The sequence below is a fragment of the Elaeis guineensis genome, chromosome 14 (genome assembly GCF_000442705.2).
Source record: "Elaeis guineensis isolate ETL-2024a chromosome 14, EG11, whole genome shotgun sequence".
NCBI classification, from domain to species: domain Eukaryota; kingdom Viridiplantae; phylum Streptophyta; class Magnoliopsida; order Arecales; family Arecaceae; genus Elaeis; species Elaeis guineensis.
In genome coordinates this window covers 35,850,331-35,876,999 of record NC_026006.2, presented here as the reverse complement: position 1 = coordinate 35,876,999, position 26,669 = coordinate 35,850,331, and the positions used below count along the sequence as shown (strand labels likewise).

At 39.1% G+C, this 26,669-nt stretch overlaps 1 protein-coding gene across 4 annotated transcripts; it reads right to left on the bottom strand.

Annotated features, from left to right (window-relative positions):
- Positions 1–444: 444 nt before the first annotated feature.
- On the bottom strand, positions 445–26,349 carry LOC105035125 (phosphatidylinositol 3,4,5-trisphosphate 3-phosphatase and protein-tyrosine-phosphatase PTEN2A). 4 transcript variants are annotated; one of them, XM_073248714.1, is made up of 14 exons: positions 26,229–26,349; positions 26,007–26,122; positions 23,036–23,532; positions 21,619–21,720; positions 21,474–21,530; positions 19,993–20,058; positions 19,262–19,438; positions 19,055–19,141; positions 18,902–18,966; positions 18,722–18,798; positions 16,981–17,027; positions 2,526–2,656; positions 1,574–1,643; positions 445–1,163 (listed from the first exon to the last, which is right to left on the bottom strand). In XM_073248714.1, exons 3-14 carry the CDS (start codon positions 23,441–23,443, stop codon positions 627–629), a joined length of 1,824 nt encoding a protein of 607 aa, XP_073104815.1. In that variant the 5' UTR covers positions 23,444–23,532; positions 26,007–26,122; positions 26,229–26,349; the 3' UTR covers positions 445–626. The 4 variants fall into 4 exon arrangements, with proteins under 4 accessions (XP_073104815.1, XP_073104816.1, XP_019702793.1 ...); XM_073248715.1 differs by lacking the exon at positions 26,007–26,122 and adding an exon at positions 24,389–24,447 and having other exon boundaries at positions 26,229–26,348; XM_019847234.3 differs by lacking the exon at positions 26,007–26,122 and having other exon boundaries at positions 23,036–23,522.
- Between the last annotated feature and the right edge of the window lie 320 nt (positions 26,350–26,669).

Sequence of the window (26,669 nt, the reverse complement as noted above, 5' to 3'; positions counted from 1 at the left end):
CTGCTGCTAGATGGCATAGCACCTATTGGTTGGTGCCTTGGTGGTCTTAGCAATTTCCCAGGACAACAGCTAACGCCATAAGCTGAGGTCACCCTACGAAACGTTAAAAAAAAAATGTTTGATTTCAGTTGATGCTGGAAAATATGAAGGGAACCGAACAAGCTCCTAGATACCCTACGAAGGAAAAAGGGTTTGCCTCAAAAACACTTGGATTTTTAATTACAGGCCCCTTTGGTATTGCTTTTGTTTTCTATTTCTGTTTTCAAATCCATAAAACAACATCAATCTCATACAGATGCTATCTTCGACATCTCTCTATATGGTATTTTACTAATTTGTGGAGAAATAAACATAGAAACAACAACAATACCAAATAGGTACCAAAAAAAATCAAATCCATAGAGAAGATTCTTAAAGGATAAGAGTTTGGATACCATATGTTGCTGAAATCAATTAAACAGTCATAAATTGTATATAGCTGGCATGACAAGAATTTTTAAGAAATGTTATATGAAATGGAAGAAAAAATGAATTGATTTTCCTAGTTGAGATCAGGCATATTTCACAAACTTTTTGGCCCATTATGCAACCTATCCACAGAACATGAAGGACCTCAGATGGCTAGATCACTCACTTTCATAGTCATCTTCATCACCAAAGGAGAAGACAGAAGCATCAGCAGCAATTGCCTTGATTACACTTGCACTAGTTGAATCCAAACTGTGGGCTTCCAACATCGAGGAACTCCTATCACTGTTTCCTTCATTTCTCACTCTAGCATCAGGGGTTTGATTAACCCCTTCATTTTTCAATGAAACTTGTTTGATGCCCTTTGCTATGTCTGTTGTTTCTTTAACTGAAGCCTTGCTTTTGGACCCTCCAAAAATAGCAGGTCCTCTGCCATCACTGCCTGTTTGGGCATGCCTGCTGGAAGAAGACCCAGTGTCTTCTGCATCACTGTCTGAGAAGATATCATCCTTGTCATGACTCCCCAAGTCCTCATTTGCTTTAGGAGATGGTTTGCTGCTTTCTCTTGAGGCACTCTCAGTTACCAAGCTCCCACCAGCCCTACTGACATCTGTGCTTGGAGGCTTCTGAGGTAGAGAACCATCATAGTCTATCATCACAATATCGACTTGGAATCCTGGAGAAGGTAGTTTCCTCTGGAAGGTAAAGTTGATTTTTTATAATTATAACAGGAAGAAATGTAAAAGCTGAAAAGGAAGATTTTTAAATACGAACAAATAAACAGAAGATAATTAGAAGCTTTAGATGTAACTTAATTGATGGACATATACTTTTCTAACATAACATGTAAGGTTCTTAATAGAAGCATATAGTATTTAAATTACCATAAATAAGAGTGAAGGTGAAAGAGAAAATGAAATTCCTGCAATTTTCCCTCATGGAGAATATGATGAACAAACAAGATTCTTTTCTTTAGGTTTCACATGTGAGTACAAAATGCTTGGTATTATATCTTACTTTAATAGCCTACAAGCACTGATCATCATTGCTTCCTAGCACAAGATCTGACCTATCATTCTTTCTAACCCAAGGAATGACACATTACCTTGTCAAAGTCATCAAATTCAGTAGTGCTCAAGCTTATCCTGTTTTCTATCATTGTTGTATTCAACCAACTGCAAGGAAGAAATATGACTTGCTTCAGCCAATGTTAGGTTTGTTAAAATACTAAAGAGTGAAGAATAACTAATTGTGCTCAGTGTCAAGGTATATATGACAGCAATTAAGAAGATTTAAGGTAATTATAACTTATAAGCACATCAATAATGACAAATAAGAGGAAATAAATTGTTTGAATGGTATTACGAGTTCTATAATTTGACAGTCAAATAAGCTATGAGTCAATTATGCCATTTATTAAGCTCAAATGGCACTTTGCAATTATTTGCTTCCTCTTTTATCACTGAATCACCAAAGAGGTCTTGTATTTTTCTTCCTAGAATTACTTTACCAACAACAAATATTCGACTGTCATCTAGCACAATATGGATCTAGGATAACCAGAAATTTTACTTAACCCTAGAGATAAAAGGGGTGTTAGTACAATAGTTATACACTGTAAAACAATCTTTTCTTAATAAGGGGGTTTATTCCAGTATAATTTGGTTTTTAGCATTTTAAACAATTTCAGATTGCATGGTAATATATGTAGAGGAGTTCGTAATCATCCTTAGACATGATTGAGTCAAATAACATGTCAGAATCTCTAAGATGACTACTCAATTAGAGTAGGTAATGTGTTCTCTTCTCTGTGATGCGACATTGTAGCTATTAGATTTTCCCCTTTTTTTAAAAAAATGAGTTTTGCAACATCCAGTAACTCTCTTAATGGAGGTAGTAAACATATCAAATACAGAAGCCTTACCCCATAAATCTGGGATCTTCCTCTAATTTAAAGTGCTTAAGAGCCATAGTATAAAATACCAAACAATTCATGGTAGCAATGGTCGAATTTGTTTGATTCACTACATGGTGATAACAAAAAGTAAAGTCCTCACCAATAGAAATCACCTTGGCGATCATGAAAATGGATTTTGAAGTCACCAGCTAACTCTGTTAGACCAGGTTCTCCTGGCAAACCAAAAAGCAGAATTCCCTTCTTTTTGGAACTGAACCAGAAATCTTCTGGCTGGAATTAATTTTGACATTAGACAATAAATAGCATATGGCTCAATGCAATCTAATGAACTGCAGAATACATAAAAGCATTTTGACTTTTAAAATAAAAGACAGTATTTACTCAAAAAACAAAAAAGCTTGTCCTAGAAGACCCAGAAAGGCTTAGTTGTTCTGCTCCACATGACATGCTTTTATAGTGTCTAAAGAACATAAAAAAGTTATCTGAAATGGTCGACAATGCATTAGACACATGAATTAAGGGCTTGCAGGTGCTGGCCCAATGTATACCTGGATGAATCTATAATGTTCATCAACATGCAAGCCCTTTACATTTTCCATGAAATATGCAAGTAAAATCCTAGTGATCTACTACCATATGCTTCAAAGAGTGAGTGATGTAAATGTGGAGAGCATGGACCAGTCTATTGGTTGGCATGGCTGATACAGCTCAGTATGTATCATGACCCTGCCTTACCAGTTTGTTGCCACGTTAGTCCTTGCTAAGCATGTCAAGAACTAGAAGGGCGTATCATGGAGTGGTACATACCATGCCAATGCTAGGCTATAACAACATAGGCATGCGCTAAATCCATGGTAGAATATATTTCTGTGCTAAGTGGTACCACATTATATGCAGTCTTAGGTACATAAGAATGTAAGATGAAATAAAGACTTATTGGGTGTTTCAACCAATGCTTTCAGAGTCACAGTGGAGATGAAACTGATATGCATTCAATCTAGATCAACATGACATAACCTGCTGGACAGTCGATTTGAAAGGATGCATCATTGATTGCAGAGCAGATTCTTTGTTATGTTGTTTTAGATTTTCCAATTTAGTCTTTAATGATAATGGACTCGATAATTGTGGTTGGTGGAAGAGTTGTAGATCTATTTAATTGGTCCTAATCAATTTGACCCAGCTAATTCATAAACATTGGTTGGTTAAAATGATTCAATCAGTTTAAGGCTTGAGACATCTGGTTCGGCTGGTTCTTGGACCGATTTCCAGAATTCTAATCAGATGACTTAACCCAACAGCACCGTTCAGCCAGATTTCTATAACATCAGTTTGCATGCCGCCAAAATGTTATATAAAGAAAGCTTGATTGGTCTTGAATCTCTACCAGTGAATAAGTTGTGATTGTAGTATGGCTAAAGAAGGACCAGATGATGACAAAATGGAGATAAGGGAGAAGATAGAAAACCCATAACATCTAAAGTTGACATATCAAAATTTATATTTGTGACAATGATATCCTCTAGGGTATTGGATTCCACGTAAATAGCTAATACTACCTGCAAATCTGATGCCTGACATGCTGCATTTCTAAAACTTGTTAGTTTATATAAATACTGCCATTTTAGTGGATTTAGAAATTGGACTGCACAGCATAAAGGTTCATCCATTAGTTGGAAGTATAAAAAAGTGAATGGATATCACAATATATTGTAGTATTGCTAAGATGGAATTGTTCATCATTACTAGCACATTAATAGAAGAGAATTATTGTCATAAGCTCTTCATGGTGCTAGTACAACTGAAAGCATAGCAATGCAGGCGAGATAAAATCAAGTTAAAACACTAGATTTTTCCCAATGATGTTAGTAAAAGCTTCATTTAGAATAATCACTTTACATTGAAAATTTCCAAGACACTAGCTTATAACCCCATGCCGTGCATGGGACATGTTTTTTTCTTGAAAAAATATTTTATTTTATTAATTTATTAATATCTATTCTATATACATTTCAAAAATAATTAAAATAATAAAAAAATATATTTTGTGCATAATGTGGATTATAAGTTATTTATAAAATATTTTATTTTTTCTAAATTTAGAGTTCCTCATCGATCTCTTGCTGTCTAGCTTCTCCTAAAACCCTCGCCCTCTTCTTGTATTAGCTCGCTCTCTCTTCTCCTCTTTCGCTGTCATGGCGGAGTTCAAGAGGCTCTTGAATAGTCAGGACCATACCACCTATCTCTCTCCCCCTCCTCTTTTCTCTTTCCTTTTTTTATTAATTAGTGCTAAAAAAAGATTCACCTTCTTCTCGTGTTAATAAACAAAAGGAGAGAGAGTGAAACAGAGCATCACTCCCCATTACCTTCTTCTCCCATCTCTCTCTCTCTCTCAACTCTATTCCTCCCCACAGAGCCCAATCCACTTCTTTCTCCCCTATTCTTCTTTTTGCTTCTCCATCGTAGCGGAGGAGACTCAAGAGTAGTGAAGAGCAAAGGAAACATGTGTGGTGGTGCCATCCTCTTTGACCTCCTCCCTCCCGAGAGCCAACATCTAGCCCGGTCGCAGCACCAAACCAACCCAAAAAGGTGACACCTTCATCCGATTTTCCCTTCCTTTTCTTTTTATTTTCTTCCTTTTGATGTTTTCCAAAGGAATCGGGGACTGATGATGGGCTCTTGGGGTGGTTTAGAGCTGAAGAAGAGGGAAAGTAAGAACCTTTACCGTGGGATTTGCCGGCGGCCGTGGAGGAAGTGGGCAGCGGAGATCCGTGATCCGACGAAGGGGTTAAGGTCTAGCTAGAGATCTTCAGCACCGCTGAGGCCTCCTCTCGGCCTCCACCTCCACTCCCCTAAATCTCTCCCATCTTTCATTAGGGTCCTTTTATCATGAGTTTGCTCCATGCCAGGTAATGTCATCCACGAAGGGAAGAGATCGTTTCTTCTGCAATTGAGCTCAAGTTGGTCGCAATGGAAATGGTGGTGTGGCTATTCTGTAAGCTCCCCCTCAGGCCACCATCGCCTCCTCAGACCACCACCACCTATCGGAGTTGCTTCCTTGCTCCGCAAAAGATCATCCCCCACATGCCTTCTTGCTCGTAGATCTTCACGGATAAGCGCTTGTCATGTGGCCTCTGTAAGCTCAAGTGTGGTGCTCCCAAGCCTTGGGAGGCTAAGGGAAGAGCCAAGGCCGTGGCTCCATAAAGCAAAAAGGCTACAAAGGCCACAAGGCCTTGGTTGGGCAGCCTTAGGTCGGGGCCTGTCCATTGGAGTTGCTAGGGCCGGGCTTGGCCCTAGGATAGAGGCATCCAGCCTTCACACATCCTCCAGGCCCAAGAGGAAGGGTCTTGAGGGGCGGAGCTACATTTTAGGCTGGGTTTAGGTCCAAGGGGTTGAGAGTATGCAAGGCCCAGGCATACATAGGCTTAGATGAGTGCTTTCACAATGTGGGCTTGGCATTGGGAGTTTTTTGAGGCTTGGACTTGGGTTCAAAATTTGTAACCATATTTGTATATAAGTACATGTGGTGTAATCAGATTGAAAGAGAAGAAAGAAGTGAATTTTCTCCCAAAATGTTTCTCTCATCGTCTCTCACATTTCCATGTGAGAAAACCCTAGATCACCATTTTTTGTGCACAAACTCTCACCAATTCAATTCCAATCTGTCCCAATTCATTCAAGCACTAAATCAAGCACTTCTTAAACTTTAGAACATGCCATTATCAAGCTCCAACATGTGGTATCAGAGCAAGGATTTGCATGGTGAAGAAGAAGAAGTCAATCCACCTTCAAGGTAATTTCTCAATCAGCTTTGTGGGTTGTTGTGATTGTGGTAGGCGCCAACCATGAGCAATAACATTAAAGTAGATTTTGAGAAGTTTAATAGGAAGGATGGTTTCTCAATGTGGAAGGTTAGGGTGGAGGATCTCTTAGTACAAAATGAATTGGATTTGGCCTTGGAGGATAGGCCGGAGGATATAATGGATAGGGCATAGAAGAGACATTGGAGATGAGGGCTCATTCGACCATTAGGGGTTGTTTGGCTGATTCGGCCTCATATAGTGTGTTAGAGGAGAGGACATCCAAGAGTTTGTGGTCTCAGTTGCACGCCAAGTATATGAAAAAAAATATGCAACAAGCTGATGCTGAAAAAAAGATTGTATAGCTTGCGAATGAGTGAGGGAGGTGACATTATGTGCATATTCAGAGGTTTGATCAAGTTAGCACTGATTTGTAGAACCTTAGGGTGAAGATGGATAAGGAGGATAAGTCTTTACTCTTGCTATGCTCGCTTCCATTTTCATATGACCCGTTGGTGACAACCTTGCTTTATGAAAATGAGACAGTGTACTATGAGAAAGTAGTTTCGGTGCTTCGGTCTAATGAACAAAGAAAAAAATTGATCAAGGAAGAAGGTCCTCAAGAGGGCTTAGCCATAGGGGAGAGGCCTGGAAGAGGGAAGGAAAGGAGCAAGCAAAGGGGGCAGTCCAAGTTCCGAAAAGGTAAGGAGGCGAGGTGTTTCAAATGCAATGAAGCAGGACATTTCAAGCAGGATTGTCTGCTTTGGAAGAAGAACAAGGGAGAGCAGAAGGCCATGGGTTCAGCAAGTGCCGTGGCTGATCTTGAGATGGAGGATGACCTCTTGATGGTTTCGGATGGACACAAGAACAACATGAACACATGGACATTGGATTTGGCCTGCTCTCATCACTATACACCAAACCGGCCTTGGTTTGCTATCTACATCAAAATCGAGGAGGGGAGTATGACATTAGGGGATGATCATCCTTACAAGATGTCCGAAATAGGGACCATCAAGGTGAGGATGTTTGATGAGATGATGCGTACTCTTACCAATGTGAAGCATGTCTTAGAGTTGAAGAAGAATATAGTGTCACTCAGCTATTTGGAGAGGAATAGTTACAACTTTAGCAGCCATTCCGGGAGTGGTATTCTGAACATAACCAAGAGAGCTATGGTTGTGATGAGGGGGAGGAGGTTGGAGAACAACTTATATAGAATGGAGGGATCCATGGTGAGTGAAGAATCTGAAACAGCTGCAGCAGTACAAGAGCAACAGGATGCATACCGTTTGTGGCATTTTTGCCTTGATCACATGGACAACCATGATATGAAGGTCCTGAGCAAGAATGGAGTTATTCTGGATGGAAGTGTTTCAAAGGTGTATGAGCCATGCCAAATGGATAAAAAACACTAGATGAAGTTTGCCATCAGTGCTATATGCAGTGAAGGTCCCCTGAAGCTTGTGCACACTGATGTGTGGGGCCAGCCTCGGTCAGGAATGGGGCAAGGTATTTTCTAATCCTTATTGATGACTTTTCTAGGAGAGTTTGGGTGTTTTTCTTGAGGAAGAAGACTGAGGTTTTTTCTAGATTTAAAGCTTAGAAGGCAAAAATAAAAAAGGAGAAGGGTTATAGTATGAAGTGTCTATGTTCTGATAATGATGGTAAGTTCACAATTAGAGAGTTTCTGTGATTTTATGAAAAATATGAAATAAAGAAGTATTTTTCAGTTAGAAAAACTTTCCAATAGAATGAGGTGGCTGAGAGGATGAATGGGACTCTCATGGAGACGGCAAGGTGTATACGGTTGCAAGCAAGGCTTCCCAAGGTATTTTGGGTGGATGCGGTAGATGCAGCTTGCTATTTAGTGAACCAGTCCTCTCATACCAAGCTAGATGGGAGGATTCCAGAGGAGCTATAGTCTGAAAAGAAGGTAGAGTTAGGCCATCTCAGGATCTTTGGTTGCACGGCTTATGTGCACATTGATGCTAGTGAGCGGAGCAAGTTGGATGCCAAGTCGAGGAAGATAGTATTCATTGGATATCCGCATGGAGTCAAGAGCTACAGATTGTGGAATCTCCTGGAGAACAAGGCCACCATCAGTAGGGATGTGGTCTTTGATGAAAATTCAATCCTAAAGATGCAAGGGATCGTAGAGGAGAAATAGAAGGTCTAATCGGTCAAGGTTGGACAGCTAACCTCTTATACTATTTTGTCTTTTGTAAGTACATCAGGAGGATGTGGAATTCAGGTGGAGCACCATTCTGAGGTGCCTCCATATATGGAGGGAGGAAAGACACAAAGTCGAGGCCAAGAGGTGCAAAGGGAGGAGCCAAATCCCAGCACAAATATTGGTGTTGCACTACACAAGCCTAAGCGGAATGTGAGGCAACCATAGAGGTATGGCTTTGGTGAGATCGTGTCTTATGCATTAGAGGCAGCAAATAGAGACCCTCAGACCTATGAGGAGGCCGTGGCAAGCCAAGAAAGAGATAGGTGGGTTTAAGCCATGACAGAAGAGATGCAGTCCCTCCAGAAGAACCAAACATGACGGTTGGTACAGCTACCGAATGGAAAGAAGCCCATAAGATGCAAATGGATATTCCAATGCAAAAGACCTGCAGAACGAGGGGTCAGATTCAAGATCAGGTTAATCACCAAGGGGTACTCCCAAAAAAAGGACATTGACTACAATGAAGCATTCTCCCCGGTTGTCCGTCATACATCAATTCGAGTGCTGTTGAGCATAGTTGCAATCTAGAACATAGAATTGGAGCAGATGAACGTCAAAATGACCTTCCTTCATGAAAATTTAGAGATCTATATGGAGCAGCCCAAGGATTTCAAAATCGGTATTGAGCCCATACCGATTCTGATGCGGTACAGTACTGCATATTGTACCGTGTCGGTATGCGGTAGCGTACCGGTTCGGTACCAGTATGCCATTATTTTTTTTGATTTTTTTAGTTGAATTTGATTTCAAATTTTTATTTTACTTTTTAAATTACTTTATATCCAAATTAATGTTTATTTATGCCATATAATAATTGTACCATCCAAAAAAAAAATCTAAAAGACTAAAACAATGCATTTAATATATCTAAAGTGCAAATTATAAAGAATAATATGCTAACCTTAGGATCACTACTGATCTAATATCTCGTCAAGTGTCTGTATCGCTCGTAGATATCCGGATCATCCACATACTTCGGAAGAACATTTGTCCATCCCTCTAATCAAGTAGCACTGTAATCCTGAATATTCATCGCATAAGGTATCCTCTCTGAATTGTAAGACATATCAGATCTCTCGCTCAAATTCTAACTCTGAGAGGTATCCTCGGGATAATGGTATGACTGTAGAGAGACCCATCCAAATATGTCAGTAGCAAAATTCGATCCATAAGATGCTCCGAGCTGCATAAGATAGTAGCCACTGGAAGCCAATGTCTCGGATACACCATATCCATATGGATCATAAGCTGCCTGCGGGTGATAGAGTCCACAATATGAGGATGATCTAGATACATTCATATATCCTACTCCACATGCAAGATCATCTGCAGCTGTATCATGCACTGGACAATCTCTGGGAGGCCATCGCCTATATGAGATATCTCCTCATGGAGTTTATCAGGTCGTCCACCGTGGTCTCTATCTTGTATGACATGTGTAAATTGAGACTCATCGATGAATCGAATATCATCTTGCGATTGTGTCTTGTGAATAGTAATCTCGTATCCTCCAGTTTCTTTCTGATCACCAGATCCATGACTGCTACCATCACTCTCACTGCCGTTGGTCTCTGAATCTGAATCAACTGACTCCTACACTCTCGAGGGTGCTGCAACTGACGTTTCTTTTTCTTTGCCTTTTTAAGCTCCCTCAGTGCCCCACTATGACCAACCTCATCCCAGTATTTCTCACTCAAACATCTAGTCGGATGACTCGAATATGGAGACACGTGATGAATGACTCCTCTGTGATCCCTCAGGCTGTGGCAGATCAGTTGGAACTCTACGTGGAATATTTTTTTCTGTCCACTATCCTGAATCCATGCTAATCTCTCTAGCTACCACACTGACTGATCGTGGAGGAGATCCTGACTCATCAAGTTTCGGCTCCTACTGCTGGCCTACAAGCCATTTAATCATCGGATCCTCATCATTAATGGCATAATCATCTATTGTCAGATCCGTATACTTCAATTGTACTTCATCTTAGACACATTTTAGCCTCAATCTCAAATTATAATGCACATAAACAAGATTGTTGAAGCACTTTTATTTCAGACGATTTTTCTGTTTGCTGTGGATAAGGGTAAAAATCGACCAATTGCACTCACACCATTAGAGAAGACCGTCTGAAAAAGAATACAGATGACCACACTTTTTAAATTTGGTGTGGATTGTCCAAAATAGATCCACCATTCAACTATCACAAAATTAGACAATTATATATTAAATTTTATGATATAGTAATATAATTTCAATAAAGTCCTCACTGTTGATATGTAATTTACTTGGATTCATCTTCTTTTTGCTTACGACAGCTAATGAGACTCCAAAGCTGTCTGTCCTCTCTGTAAACTATTTTGTCTGTGAAAAATATATTCATTTTAGTAACAAATATATTATTAAATTAAATAATCGCATCTTAATTGATCTAATGTACCTCTTGCAGACACATAGATGCGATTTCGGAATGGAACACCATCTTACATATAATATTATGAAGAGCAGTGAGGAGCTCATTATCCATATTTATCTCGGATATGCTGTGCTGAAATCTCGGATTCAAATAATAAGCTGAAAATAAATTTCACAAATGATTAAGTAAACTTATACTAGTACAAGAAAAAAAAATTTCAAATGATTCTTGAATTCATGCTTACCAGCTAGATGTAAATGCCTACTCATCTGATAATCCTAGCGATGCTCAATGATGTTGATGTATTCTTGGACATGATTGGGATCTATCTCATTGATCTGTTGCTTTACCCTCTCCATCATGTGATATAGGAAGCCCATCTGGAGGTATCTCTCGCTATCCATGATACGAAGCATTTCATATAATGGCTTGATAACCTTTACTATTTTATCAGTCCGTTGCCAGAATGACTAACTGATCACTAAGTTCTCCACATGACTTCTCTCAGTGCCGGCCCTCGCATATCTGTTCTTCTGCTGCTCAACATGACAAACATCTGACGCAAGGATGCTTTCTTCTGCAAAAGGCTATCAAGTGTATGTAGTTTGTAGCAAACCGTATGACATCCGATCTCAAGATCTCCCCTCCAGTATATTTTCGCATCAATGATAGCACCCATGTATGATTGTAGATAAGTTTAGTAATAGACTGGACTGTATCTACTGCCTGCTGCACTCTACGAAGCTTCTCAATATCCATCAACATGAGGTTAATACAATATACAGCACATGATGTCCAGTAAATATGCAATCATTGCTCCATCAGCAACTCACCAGCAACCTTATATTGCGGTCCATTATGTATGACGACCTGCACGACATTCTGCTCTTTAACTGAATCAATCATCTCCTCTATTAGTCCAAAGATGTATGCGGCATCGTGCGCCCTATCTGAAGCATCAATTGATTTGTGAAAAAATATTTTTCCATCACAATATGTTAAAAAATTTATGATACTCCGTCTAGTAGGATCGATCCAACCACCACACATCACCGTCAATCCGTATATGGGCCATTTACTCTTGTAAGAAGAGATTCATCTCTCTAGCTCTTCTTTATTACTGTCAAGAAGCTGACCATGGATATCCCTGGATGCTGGGGGATCTACACTGGGGTCGGCAGCCTGTATTGTTGAAATGACAGACTGATAGTAAGTATTGTCCGCTGCATTTGCTAGAATGTGGCTAAAATGAAATCATGATCCAATAGCTCGTCACATATCCTTCTTCAGCATAGTATCAAGCCTTTGCTGTTTTGAATTTCTGCTAGAAAAAGCATGTGGATCCACATCATAAATGGTGACCCCAATTGAAATATCTATGTCAGATCTCCTTCTACTGTCAAAAGCCCCTAGCATCGATAAAATATCCCTCTTCCCTTTACTGATTGGCTCCTTGACAGAGATGGTCCTCCTGAACTCAAACTCTCCTCTAGCGGTCGTAGATCCAGACCACATTCATAAAATGACAGTCCAAATCACTCTCTATATCTAACCATCTCCTCCAGCCTGTATGATCATCCAGACTTACCTGAATGGCAGTCTTAATCTCTGTCTCCTTATCCTATGGAGTAGAGGCCTCCTTTGACTCTCTAGAATGATAAGCTAGCTTTCCAGCTCGACGGTCCACCTCTACCCTCTTCTCTTTTGTCTTCTCTTTCTGATCAGCGAAGTGCTTTTTCATAAATTGTCAGATCTCTTGTGAGCATTTCCAACACATGGCCACATCCTGATAACCACCAACTTTATGCTGCTTTAACCTAGTCATCCCTTCTCTCTTAAACTCTGTCGCACCATTTATATCTCCAATGGTGCCGAACTGAGAGCATCTCACCATACTCCTAGTAATGGCACGCTCTAGATCCTTTTTCTTACTCATTTTTGCAAGTTTAAAAAAATACGATAGTTTAATAATTTTTTAATTTTTTTAATTTAATTTTTTTAATAATTTTTTAATATATATATTTAAAAAAAATTAATAAAAATTAATTATTTTAGTGTCATCATGTAGATCGTCCAATGATCTACAACAAATCATGAAATCATACCAAAATCATAAATTTTGACATGATTTTTTTTATTTTTCTACTTTTTAGCGGTTATTGACCAAAAAAGATGAAAAAACAAAATATTTAGAGATAGAAGGATTACCTTACTTCTGATCAAAATTTGTCGCCCCATCGAAGGAGTTGTGGAATTTTTTCTGAATTTTTCCTCATTTTTTTTTGGGAGGCCGTCGCACCTATCGTCGAATTTGAGAATCTGAAAGTTTGCTCTCGGGTTTCTCAGGATCTCAAGCTAAAGGGAGACAAAGCCACCCCCTAAGCCCCCACATGGTGTTGTCAGTATGGCTCGATTCCAAGCCGTTCCGACCCGAAGCAAACCACACCGAACTAGCTCGGTTCAGTGCGGTTTGGTTCATTTATCGAAAATAAGGGCTGAACCGCACCAGTTCCCCCCAGTTCGGTTTGATACACCCTGTATTGACCTTAATCGAGCCATACCGACCTGAAACAAACCACACCGAACCAGCTCAACTCGGGATGATGTGGTTCATTTACCGAAAATGGAGGGGGACCGGCGATTTGGTTCACTTACCGAAAATGGGGGGTGAACCGCACCGGTTCCCCCCCAGTTTGGTTCGATATGCCCTGTACCAGCCGGTTTGGGCCTGTACGGAAAACTCTAGAGCAGCCCAAGGGGTTCGATGAGCCAAAATCAGAAGGGAAGATTTGTTTACGGCCGGTTTGGGCTTGTACGGGAAACCCTAGAGCAGTCCAAGGGGTTCGATGAGCCAAAATCATAAGGGAAGATTTGTTTGCTACAAAGATCTCTCTACAGGTTGAAGCAGTTATCAAAATAATGGCACAAGCATTTTGACACGTATGTGAAGAGCATCGGCCTGACTAGATGTGAGTATGACCCTTGTATTTATATTAAATTACTTGAGGATGGGTCTAGCTTATATTTACTCTTGTATGTGGATGCTATGTTGATTGCTTGCAAGAGTATGGGTGTTGTGGATAACTTGAAGGTTGCCTTGTCTCGTGAGTTTGAGATGAAGAATTTAGATCCAGCTACTAAGATCCTAAGCATAGATATCCTTGGGACAGAACTAAGAGGGTATTGCATTTATCTCAAAGGTGTTACATCAGAAAAATTTTAGAGAGATTTGGCATGGAAGGTTCAAAAATGGCAGCACTACCTTTAGCCGGTCATGTGAGTCTTTCTAAGGGTATGTCACCCCAAACTGAGGTGGAGGCTAAGAAAATGGAGAGAGTACCGTATGCTTCAGGCATTGGGAGTCTAATGTATGCGATGGTATATTATAAACCTGATCTTGCCTATATATTGTGAGCCACATCAGCAAGTTTATGGCTCACCCAGGCAAAGGGCGTTGGAAGGCACTCAAGGGTGTTTTCAGGTACTTGGTTGGTACAGTTGGAGTCGGTATTTGCTATCGGCAGTAAGATAGCAACAAGGGAAGTTCCAACATGTCCAAGGATGCTCACGGCCGAATGGTTGGGCTTGTGATGGTGGAGACATGGACACTAAGCATTCAACCACAGGTTATATGTTTTGCTTGAATAGGGGTCCGATTTCATGAAGATCAAGCTTGCAGCCAATCACGGCTTTGTCTCCAACTGAAGCTGAATATATTGGCATCTTAGAGACTACCAAAGAAGCTCTATGGCTGAAGGGTTTAACATTGGAGATGGAGCTTGCACAAGGGGCTGTCCGGATGCATTGTGATAGCCAAAGTGCACTGTTTTTGGTCCAAAATTCGGTCTATCATGCAAGAATCAAGCATAGGTACCATAGGATTAGAGAGTTAGTGGAAGGAGAGATGGAGCTAGTCAAAGTTCACACAAAAGAGAACCAGGCTGATGCACTAACCAAAGCTCTTCCAAGAGATAGCTTCCTCAAATGCATCAAGTTGATGGGTTTGATGGATCGGGCTGAGTTTGCAAAGACTTTGAGGCACCAAGATGGAGATTGTAAACTCAAGTGTGATGCTTCCAAGCCTTGGAAGTCCAAGGGAGGAGCCAAGGCCGTGGCTGCATGAAGCAAGAACGCTACAGAGGCTGCAAGGCTTTGGTTGGATAGCCCTACGCCAGGGGCTGCCCATTGGAGTTGCTAGGACCGGGCTTGGCCCTGGGATGGAGGCATCTGGCCTTCACACATCCCCGAGGCTCAAGAGAAAGGCTCTTGAGGGGCAGAGCTATATTTTGGACTGGGTTTAGGTCCAAAGGATTGAGAGTGCGCAAGGCATGGATGTATATGGGCTTGGGTGAGTGCTTTCACAATGTGGGCTTGGCATTGGGAGTTTTTTGGGGCTTGGACTTAGGTTCAAAATTTGGAACCACATTTGTATATAAGTACATATAGTGTAATCAGATTGAAAGAGAAGAAAGAAGTGAATTTTCTTCCAAAACATCTCTCACATTTCCATATGCATAGAAAACCCTAGATCACCATTTTTGTGCACAAACTCTCACCAATTCAGTTCCAATCTGTCCCAATTCATTCAAGCACTAAATCAAACACTTCTTAAACTTCAGAACACGCCATTATCACGCTCCAACAACCTCAAGAGACCACCCTTTTCCCCTCTATGAGAAAGAGGAGAGGCAAGAGCTCTTATGGGAGTCTGATGACCGTTGGACCAGGCCCATTGCTCGCGAGGCTGCCTCGACCAGTCCCTGGACTTGTTGGCTCAGATGGAGGCTTCCGGGATGCACCCCAATGCTATATCCTATGCCCGTCTTGTCCGCACACTCAGGAGCATCGGCCAGACTCTGGAGGCCGATGCGGTCTTCCGGGAGATGAAGTGGGCGGGTATCCGGCTGGGCCTCAGTGACTACAACGCCCTACTGCGAGCATTCTTGAGGAAGGGGTAGCTATGGCTCACCAACTGTGCACTATGACATCTCTTCTCTTTCGATTTTTTTCCACATGGCTCCTTCCCATCTCTCCCTAGACCCCACGTGGCAAATGGAGGCCCTTCATTGGCAGGGCCTCCATTTTAATATACATATATATTAGATGTGAAACATATGATAAGGAAACATAAATGAAAATAAAGTCGAGATTACATCATTGGCAAAACATTTATAGTCTTGATAACCACAAAAAGAAATGTTTAAAGGGTAAAGCACTAAAGCGCCCAACTGGGTCTTGGATGAGTCTTTACAGCAAAATTCACCATATCCAATGAAAACAAATGTTTCTCCAGCTCAAAAGTCCAGGTGGAATGTGGTTGAATGTTATGTGAAGTCTTACAGACAGAAACTGCTAGTGCTTTATAGAGTTTTTGACTGACATGTCATTTTTTTGTGCAAGCAAAAGACTTACTCTTGACTCGAATGGCTAAAACTATGAAAGTTCTTACAGACATTACTAGAGGTTATCCTATTTCTGGCACAAACTTTGCAAGACATCCTAGGTCCCAGAGGAGGGTTTCCTCTTTTATGGTGGAAGGGTAGGAATGTAGGATAAATGTGAGATGCAAATATCATATGTCAGCATGCCTAGCTTCAAGCACTTTAAAAACAGAAGAATACAAGTCCTAATCAAGCAGATATCATTTATAATTACAAAAAAATATTAATTATAAGGACATTTCTTTATAGATAAGACTTAACAATATACGCATATAAGTAGATTTATCGCAAACAGAGAAAGATAAGGACTGTAGAAGGGTTAAGTTGGACATGACAAGAATTGAGCCAGATCAATTCCAGTTCAAATGGTGCCTAAATATAATCCACTCAATTCTCAAGATATTTTTGGTTGATTGTGAGTAAAGTCTACATTATAGTGTTCATACTTGACTTCTGTACCATTTTATCAATTCAAGCAATGCCATAACAGCTTGGATCCAATATTGAGTTGTTAGTGAAGGTAAATAGGTTTTTTGCATATTGATGATCTGTTTAAATTGAGTCTAGTCGACTCCAAGTCAGGCCTGATAAAGATATATTCAAAACATCAGCAGCGCTGGCAAAGATCAAAAATGTGGTTAAGAAAAAACTGACCTTGACAATAAACAATAGTGAGAAAATAAAGATGTTGAATAATATACCATTAGGTTTTTGGTCTTGGGATGCTTTTTTGTCGAGAAGAGGACTCCTGGATAGAAAGAATGTTAAGCATTATATATCTTGCAAATCCTAGCACAAACAATGATCTATAAATATGAGAAAAATAGAAATATGTCCACAAGTGTGTGCAGATATATATGAATCAGTCATTCTAAAGCCTAGAATAGCACAGATCAAACAACTGTAGATAGAAAGTCATAACAGAGACAGTTTCAGCATATCAAACTCCCTAGAACCTATAAGCATCACAGGTAAATCAGCAATCTGCAAAAACACGAAGAGATAAGCTTCTAAACTTCACCCTTAAGAATATTTAGTAACTAAATTAGTTGATACCTGATATGATATGATGACTTTTCATCTTTCTCCAATGCCCACAAACCCATGTCCTTCTCTAGATGCCCACATCCCTCTCCAACGCCCACTAAACCATGTCCTTCTTTAAATGCCCATGTCCCTCTTTAACGCTCACGCCCACGCCCTTGCTCATGTCTTTCCCACTCTTCAACGCTCAAATCTATTCTATTTAAAGGATAGAATGCACCTTGCAATGGGGGAAGGGCAAGGTTCATGCAATCCAAAAGCAAGAGCTTACCACCCTCCTTTTCAAGTTTCAAGCCTCCGCCATCATGGCCAATCCAAACATTGATGCATCGGGCACCTCTTCCATACAAGAGCACAAGGCCTTCCTCCAAAAGTTCCACATTGTGGACGATGCTATATGACGTGACAAATTGGAGAAGCACCTACCCCATGTTCTGATTCCCAAGTGGGAGGTAGGACTTGTGAACCTATCGGAGGATCCATTGCTCAGCGGGGTGATCCCCTATAGGAAGAGCAAGCTCGCTATCGAGCTGATCAAGAATATACTGCCAGTGAACCTGACGAACTCACTCCCCAATAAGAGAACACTAACAGCTGCCAAGGAGAAGAAAAATGAAGACCTGACCAAGGCCCTCAACTCTGGCTCTGCTGACACCTGGGCCGTTACCACCCACAACCACGCCTAGCGTTGTCACCCTTGACGCCACCATCCTTGACATCACTTGTTGCCAAGATTGCTTCATCGCTACCAGCATTGGTATCAACTACATCGACTTTGCTGCCAGTGCCTACTACGGCATCACCATCACTAGATCCGACCAACTCCAGATCGGCCAAACACCGACTAAATTTGACCATCTCCAGATTGGTCAAACGCTGACCATCTCTAAATCGGTCAAACACCGACCAGAACTGGGTAACACCATTTTGACCATCTATTATTTTCTTTACTGTTATTCCAAAGCCCGATCTGACTTAGACATCGAAGGATCTGGTCGAAACTAATCTGGCAAGCTTTTTCATTCTTTTTGCATGCAGACTCATGATTCCAAGGCAGACCATATTCCACCACTGTGGATCGAACGGTGCCCTCTAGATGGTCCTAAGGGCCAGATTTTGGCAGTAACAATGCCAATGAACAAATTAGTTTTTTACCTTCATCACAGCAAGGTTTGTTCAAAATATCCCTAATCCTTTTTGTTAACATTTCAGCATTTTTTTTTGATAAACCAACATTTCAATATTCAGTTGGGACAGATAGAAGAAAAAGAGGAGTCAAAAGGGCATAAAATTTGGACATGGTTCACTGATATAGACAATAACTTTATTGTTCCACAAGCATTAGTATGAGATGTGAAATTTGGTGCTCTAGTATGGGATCATATGAGTTGTTATTACCATTATGATTAGAGATGGTAATCGAAGGCCTGATCCAGTAAGGGCATTTATGAAGGCGCAAGCCCCTCAACATGCACCTGGAGAAACATAATATAAATAACCAGTAAAAGCTATGCATTTTGACATTCAAAATACACTACTGATTATGAAAATTAACAAACTGATTGAAGAACTGAATACCTGCGGGCTGGTGGATTTTCACCATTGAAATTCTTTAGAATGCATTCAAAATACTTGACATATCTCTGGAGACATTACAAGGTAAGTGTCATGCACATTGTAGACATGATTTCCTCTTTTAAAGAATCATCAAAACAAGCAACAAATACTAACAATCTGACTTGGGAGGACAAGCCCTTTCCCATCTACACATCTTTTCTGGTTGTAGTAATTAATAGATTCCTCAGTGGTTGGAAACAACTGCTCAGAAAAAGATATTGTTTATAGCTACCACATATATCAATCATTGGATCAAATAGGCAAATGAAGTCTCCCCATCATCGCTCTGGTATCAACAAACGACAGTCAAGATAATCTCACCTTCAAATATAGTAAGAGGCTAGAAATCATTAACCCAGTTCTTGCCATACCAGCTTTACAATGAACAACAACTATGTTTTCAGTGTCCTCCTTCAACCATGAGTAGGCACTTTGACAAAACAATGTTATAAGTTGGATTGGAGGACAGTTGTGGTCATCAAATGGGAAACAAGCCACCTGAGATATGCAAGATATATCAAACAAAAGGATGCAATAAGAAATAATTAATTAAACATATTTCATCTAAATGATTGCCTTAAATCATACCAGATAATAACTATCCCATCTATTTATTTACATTTTGCATATTCTTTTCCACAACAAATTCCTATTTAAGGTCATACTCTCCTCCAAAGTGTGCATCATGATTAGAGAAGACAGACCAAAGAATTTTTTGAGAACTAGGACCAGAGAAATCCTGGACAAAATCCCTGGAGACTTAGATGGAAAAAAAAGATACATTCTATCTTGGAGGCATGGCCCTGAATAGCTATTGATGACGGTAAAATAAATAAAATTCAAACCCAATATTGTAAACTGAGAATTTTTCTTATTGTTTATGAATGCAAATAATAAAAGTTATGCCATCGAATGCAAATATATTACTCTTTATGTGCATCTCAATGATAAATCATGAATTTCTACAAGGATTTAATAAGAGTGATTTACTTGAAGGATCAAACAGAATATAAATAAGAAGAATGAAAATTAATTAAAAATTAGAACCATACCTTTCCCTCAAATAATGATGCATCGTACAACCTCTCTGAACAAAGATTGTACACTTTGTATTTTCCCTGTAAAATATAAGTTCAATGAGAAACTTGTGCAAAAACTATCGCATATTCAGATTAGCAAGAGGCAATAGATATTCTATCTAACTCAGTTCTTTAAACTGGAGACCAATTTGTTGCTGAAAAACTGATAGAAACACAAAGAGACCTACCTGAGATAACATGTCCAGTCTTTTTTCGTTTTTCAAATAAATACTAGAGTGAGGGTGGCATCAAACCCAACTCCAGCCCCCCTCGATAATTTTTTCCACGGTCTGATCACTATCACAGTGACTTCATATAAAATTAATAAAAAAATAAAAAAGATTACATATGTCCATATACATATATATGGATGAGAGAGAGAGAGAGAGTACTCTCCATTTGCTAAAAGTAAGTCTTTAATTGTATTAATGCAAGACTAACACTAGCTTAAAATGAGGGCCCACAACATTGATTTAGGTCTACAACAGCATGTATTGAAAAAAATTCAAATCTCTTTACATATCATCTTCCAATACTTTAAGTGAACAAATGATAGATTTTACCAATAGTATTAAATGTTAAAAACTTAAAATAAACAATAAGCAAGCAATTTTTAGATTTACATCAATGGTTATCATCAACATATATTAAAACAAGTGTAAACCAAAATTCTATCTGTTGACATGCTTCTACTCATATCAAATATTTTATCAAGCCACTCTCTCTCTACCCCCTCCCTCCCTCTTCAATCTCCCACCATTCTCTTACCAAACACGGTGGCCTCCCTATCTCCTCCCATCAGATACTCCCTGTTGCTGCCACAATCCGCCCAATTCAAGCCTTAATCTCTGGTTCCGGCAGGATTCTAGGGTTTCTGGGATGCCTGGGGCTGAACAATGACCCCAATCCTCCTAGTTTGAGCCTTGATCATCCCTAAAGGATAATTCTGCAGCAGGGAGACTGTGATTGTCAGCAATAATGGACTGGGACAGCCTGGTTTTTCATCTATCAAGGTCCCAGACTCATCCCAAGATCGATATATTACTATCCTGATGGCCAAGATGGACCACAATGAACTAGGACTTAATCCTTGTTAGAAAATATTTCATTGCTTACTTCAAGTATTACACTTTTTCCTCCGTTAGGAGAAAGTTTTTATGAATATATCAAGATATGGTACACTACTTTGAAAGCCATCTCCTGCCCTCTCTCTGGTGCATGATTATCCTCCCTGCTGTAAGAATGTAACTATCTCTCAAGTACCCTCTTCTTTAGCTCCAGTTTTGTTTTTTCATCCTTGCTTCATTAAAAGTCCAATTTGGCTATATTAGACAAAAGTTTCACAAATCATTATGTAGCATACTTTGAAATCAAGAGAAGTGCAGAGCTTGATTAAGCTAAGATCAAGTGAATATGATTTCAGTAAACAGAGATGCTCACAGGCGCATATGTACCTGGTGATGGGTCTCGAAAAACTTGATCACTTCTTCCATATGGTTCCGGTAGAATCCCTACACAAGCAGCATAGGTCATACGATGTGAAAATGATATCTTGGAAGCCAATTGATTTGGCATGAATGCAAAATTGTACTTCATTACCTCAAAATATCCAAACAAACCAGAGCTTATGTGACCAGCAGGAAAACCCATAGCAATAATATTCTTCATGATATATGTCATATCCAAATCAAATTCACCTTCCTGAGTGGGCAAAGAAGTGGAAACACAGATAGTTGATAATGATAAGTTGCATAAATCCAGCAAATTGTCTTGGTTGTATGTCATGGGATATTCAGAATAAGTGAATAACCATCAAAGCTACTGACAAAAGTCTATTTTATAAATGTGTTTCAGGGCAAGCATTGTCTGATAATATCATGAACGATTTATTGTTGCAGGCTTGATGCAGCAATAATATTAGTTTTACATGCAACTGGTTGTTAATTGGTAACCAATGATTGACATGTTATCAGATTTCATTTAGAACAAATGCTTCAAGTGAAACCATCCAGGCATCATTAGAATATGAAATAGTTTCATCACTTCAAAAATATTGCGGACAAAACTCCAAGAACCATTGTTTACACAAACTACTTTTTCAGCTATTTCAGAAAAAAACATATTTCAAATTTAAGCTTATCGAAAGAAGCTCTAAACTTCAAATTCTATTCAAAAATATAATATATAAATTAGACAAAGGCATGCTAGAATCCTATCGGGTAAAATCATGGTAATCGTATTAAGGAAACACTCAAAATTATTGCCACCAAATGTCACATTACCAAAAACAAAGGTCAAAAGGAAAGTACAACAAGCACATGTCTATATCAGAATAACATCTTAATCTAGTACAACTTTGAATATTAGGAACAAAAAGAGGAAAAACCAATGCAGTTAAAATAATAATGTTACATAGCCCCCTAAATAACTAAAGAGACTTAAACAAGAATGGGGAAGAATACCTTACAACAATAAGTAGGAACTAAAATTGCTGAAGATTTTTCAAAAACAATGACCAGAGAGAAACATAATGGAACTTGGTGAATGAAAAATATATCCTGAACTTTCAAAAACCCCTTATCTGTAGCAATAAGAACATTCATGACCTCAACCTAATAAACTTTCAAAAAAAAGATGCAGTTACTTTCAAATTATTCCTCTCTAAACTTGAGAAAGCATGAACATTAACTTTAAATGCTTCCGTGGTACTATGATGACCACAAACAAAAGTATACACAGTTGCAATGATAATACTAACCAAACATGCAGATATACCTTTTTATTTCAAAGGCCATACCAACAACCAAGCAATGTCCTTGCCTAAAAAGCTTAATCATTGCTTGGAACAGCATTGCAAAAGAATTAGCACAACCAAGTATCAAATTGTAAAAATGCTTTAGATTAATAATGATGAGACTGAACTGAGATGAAGATGCTAATCTTTAAAATTCTAACATGAATTTGGAGAAATGGAAATAGAAAATGTTTCACAAAGATCATGATGAAGCAGAATTACCTGGTATCTCCTTTTGTTCTGAGATACAATATGGCGAGTCTTGACCTGCACAGCTTTTATTGCATTCATGGATGAGTCCACTATACCTTTGGTGAAGGACCCCAGACCACCAGATTGCAGAGCTGTTGAGTTGCTCTCAGCACTCTCATCTTTCATGGGAGAGTTTGGAGACAAGCGTAAACCTAATCCACTTGTGAAACGTTCAAAAGTTGATTTTCCTAGATTTCCAGGCTGTGAATCTTCTTGGTCTGATTGTTGTGGAAGTGGAATTTTAAGGCTTCTGGCCCATGAGAATAATATGGTTGGTGTTTCTTGTACAGTAGCATCTTGTCCATTAGATGCAGAATGCTGAATATCGGGGGTTATAACAGTTGTTGAGGATGATGAATCATCTTGCTGTGGTTCCATAGCTTATACAGATTTATAAGTGTCAAGAAACTAGTCACAGAATTCAGCACTATAGCAACAAGCAAAATGCACCAACCGTCTGTTGATTGCTGCAAGAATAATTATGAGCATCAAGAAAAGCCTTATTTCATCAACATGCTCCTCATTATATGTTGATTTGCATAGTACTAACTGTCCATATAGGAAAAGATAATTAAAATATGAGGAAAAAGAAAATTCATTAACAATTCATGTTATATTTTCCTTGATGAGAACAGGCACGGACTTAGTCCCCAAATAAAAGTCTTGCATCTGTACTAAAGTACCTATTCAGCTAAATTTAGGATTAAATACAAGTTCATGCATCGTGGGCTGCCTGGTGAGTGAACCAATTTGAGTGGTCAGAACTGTTGCCACTTGACAAGTTAGAGCCGTGGTTTCATTATTCATATAAGCAATTACTGGCTTAGCTAAACAATCTAGTTCCTATTATTTGGAGATTAAGTCCTAATTTGAAGATTCAATCCATTAATTTGAACTAATGTTCATCTGCACATAAAAGAGGAATGGATATTCAGAAGCAAAAGGTTACTAGGATAATGCTTGTCAGTTAAATTTATGGTATTTGAAGATATCACACCCAGCAGAAAGACCAGTTCCTGGCCCCCATGGTTAGCATAAAAGTTGATTATTTGAAAATTGGATGATCAGGGAACAAAAGATGGTGCTCAAGTACAAAAAGAGAGAGATGCTCAGATAATTGCAAAGTCATCACTCATCAAAACAGATACAAAACAACCAATTACAAGTCAAAGGAAGATCATACCTGAACAAGAATATGAAAATTCAAGGTTGCAAGATAAAACATAGATGTGATTAGTGATGCAGAGGCAGTCACAATCAAGGAGATATGTTTTATGAATTAAAATCAGAAACTTGAAATAAGATAGGTGTTGTTAACCAAACCTTCGAGCAGAAAGAAGCTGCTAACACAAAAATAGCTTATCCACAAAGTAAGCTGAAGCCTAAGGCCAGTGAGAAAATGATGCATTAAAAAGTAGTAAGACTGCCTTTAGATTTTTTTTAAAAAAAAAAAAAGAAAATATAAATCTTTGTTTAATATCAATAAAATATTTTGAATCTACAAGCAGGATGAGAACACTGGCTGATTTAGTTCTGGGGCGAAGATTTGACACATCCCAATTTTTCGTGAAGGTCTCAGGCAATAAATATAGGCTCTAATACTTAAAATTATAGGAGAAGATGTTGGTACATATAAGCCATTATGTTGAAGCATGGAACTAAAAACAACTCAACTTTTGTGTAAATACGTCATATGGAGTGCATGTAGTGTAGTAGAATCTCTCTCCACATATGGATGCCCCAACCCCCAAAGAAAGCACTGTATGTTACCGAGATAGACAGAAAGCCTCTGGGTAATTTCAGTTATATGTGGAAAGTTGGAGGAATACAGTTGTATGCTTTATTTCCTTGTTTTCTGCAATTAATTAGGTGGTCATCTATAAGAGTTCCAGAACAAAACCATTGGAACTGCATTTGGCATCATTTTGAAGAAACATCTTAATGACCTTTTTAAGAAAACAATAAGAAAGCACTTGTTGAAAAACTTGTTTGGCGATGCTAAATAAAAGGTGCTCACACAGGCAAATTTAAAGAGTTTCTCTTCAAAGAAACTAGAAAAAATGTGTAACATTAACAAAAAAAAAAAGGGGGGCTAGAAAAGCTAGTCTAGGCTTATGATCATATGAATCCATCAAAAAAGAATTTGCTTCATCTTTGAGAACTAGGAAATGTGAAAGCCATGCCAAATACCAGAGGCCAGATCCCTGATATCAACACAACAGCCTTTACCAACTCAGTCAGTTGGCACCCTCAGTTTTCTTCAGTTAAGAGCAACATACTGTAAGTTAGGTCACCTAAATTTAACCAACTCATTACAGACACAACTCATAACATGATTTCAAGGTTCATCTCGAAATCTACAAGTCCACTAGAGTTAGATCCGAACATATTACAACTAAATAGAAGCATTATCCATTATCAAACAAGTAAACAAGTGCTTGTCTTCGAAGCAATTTCGTGAGTGCATCATAGAAAGCTCTTTGTATTCCATGGATAAGAAATGTCCATGTAGTATCATACAGGAAAAAGGCAAAAAAAAAAAAAAGAAATGCAGACACAGCAAAATGGGCATATTCTTTGTTCTTTTTCTCCTACTGAATTTATTGACGCAGTCGTTCTTTGCAATGTCAATTTCTTTGCCACTTTGCCCAAATGTCTTTCTAGAACCGTGCATTTTTAAATTCACCAAATGCCTCATGCATCAGGATCTAAATTTATGCTGTCTTGGTACCACAAAAGCTATTTCATTTGTTAACTCCCTCGTCCCTGCCATTGTTCCCTCTAATAACCTGTTTAAAAGGATAGAGTATGGGCTCTATTCTAGGTTGACATTATGAATAAGCGGATTTGGTGACGGAGATTGGCTTGGATTAATGCGTTTAGAGGGAAAACGTAAGAAATCCTAAATGAACGTTTTGAAGCCGAATTCCAGGAAGCTCACATTGTCGAAGGATTTGATGAAGCGGGAGAGAATGGCGAAGCTGACTTCGAAGATCTAAGTTTCGTGCTTAATTTCAATCTTTGGCATTCATCTTCTTTTATTCCCATTTTTGGTGGCTGTTTATCCAATCCGGTGGAAGTATACTTAGAGGACGCTTTAATGGGAGACAATTGAGAAGGTAAACAAAAGAAAAGTGGGAATAAAAGGCGATAGAAAGCTGACCTTTTGGATGGAATAGAGGAGCTGGATCTTGTCCGGGATCTCGTTTTGGATTCGGTGTTGAGGAAACGAGAAACAAAGCAAAAAATTTCTTTTTGACAATGAAGGACATGGTAACCGCGGCAAGAATGATGCCTGGGGCCGCAGCCAGACATTGGTACAAAGGGATCATTGCCACGTGTCATGAGAGAATTGGTGCTTAATGCAATACACATACATATATGTATGGTACCAAGGGATCCATTGCCACGTGTTACGAGGGAATTGGCGCTTAATACGCACGAACATAGTTCATTCATGCTTAATGCAATACACATACGCATACGTATGGTATCAAGGGATCCATTGCCACGTGTTGTGAGGGAATTGGTGCTTAATACGCACTAACATAGTTTATGGACGATGGTCGGATATTTTGTAAATACAGAAAAATAACAACCACAA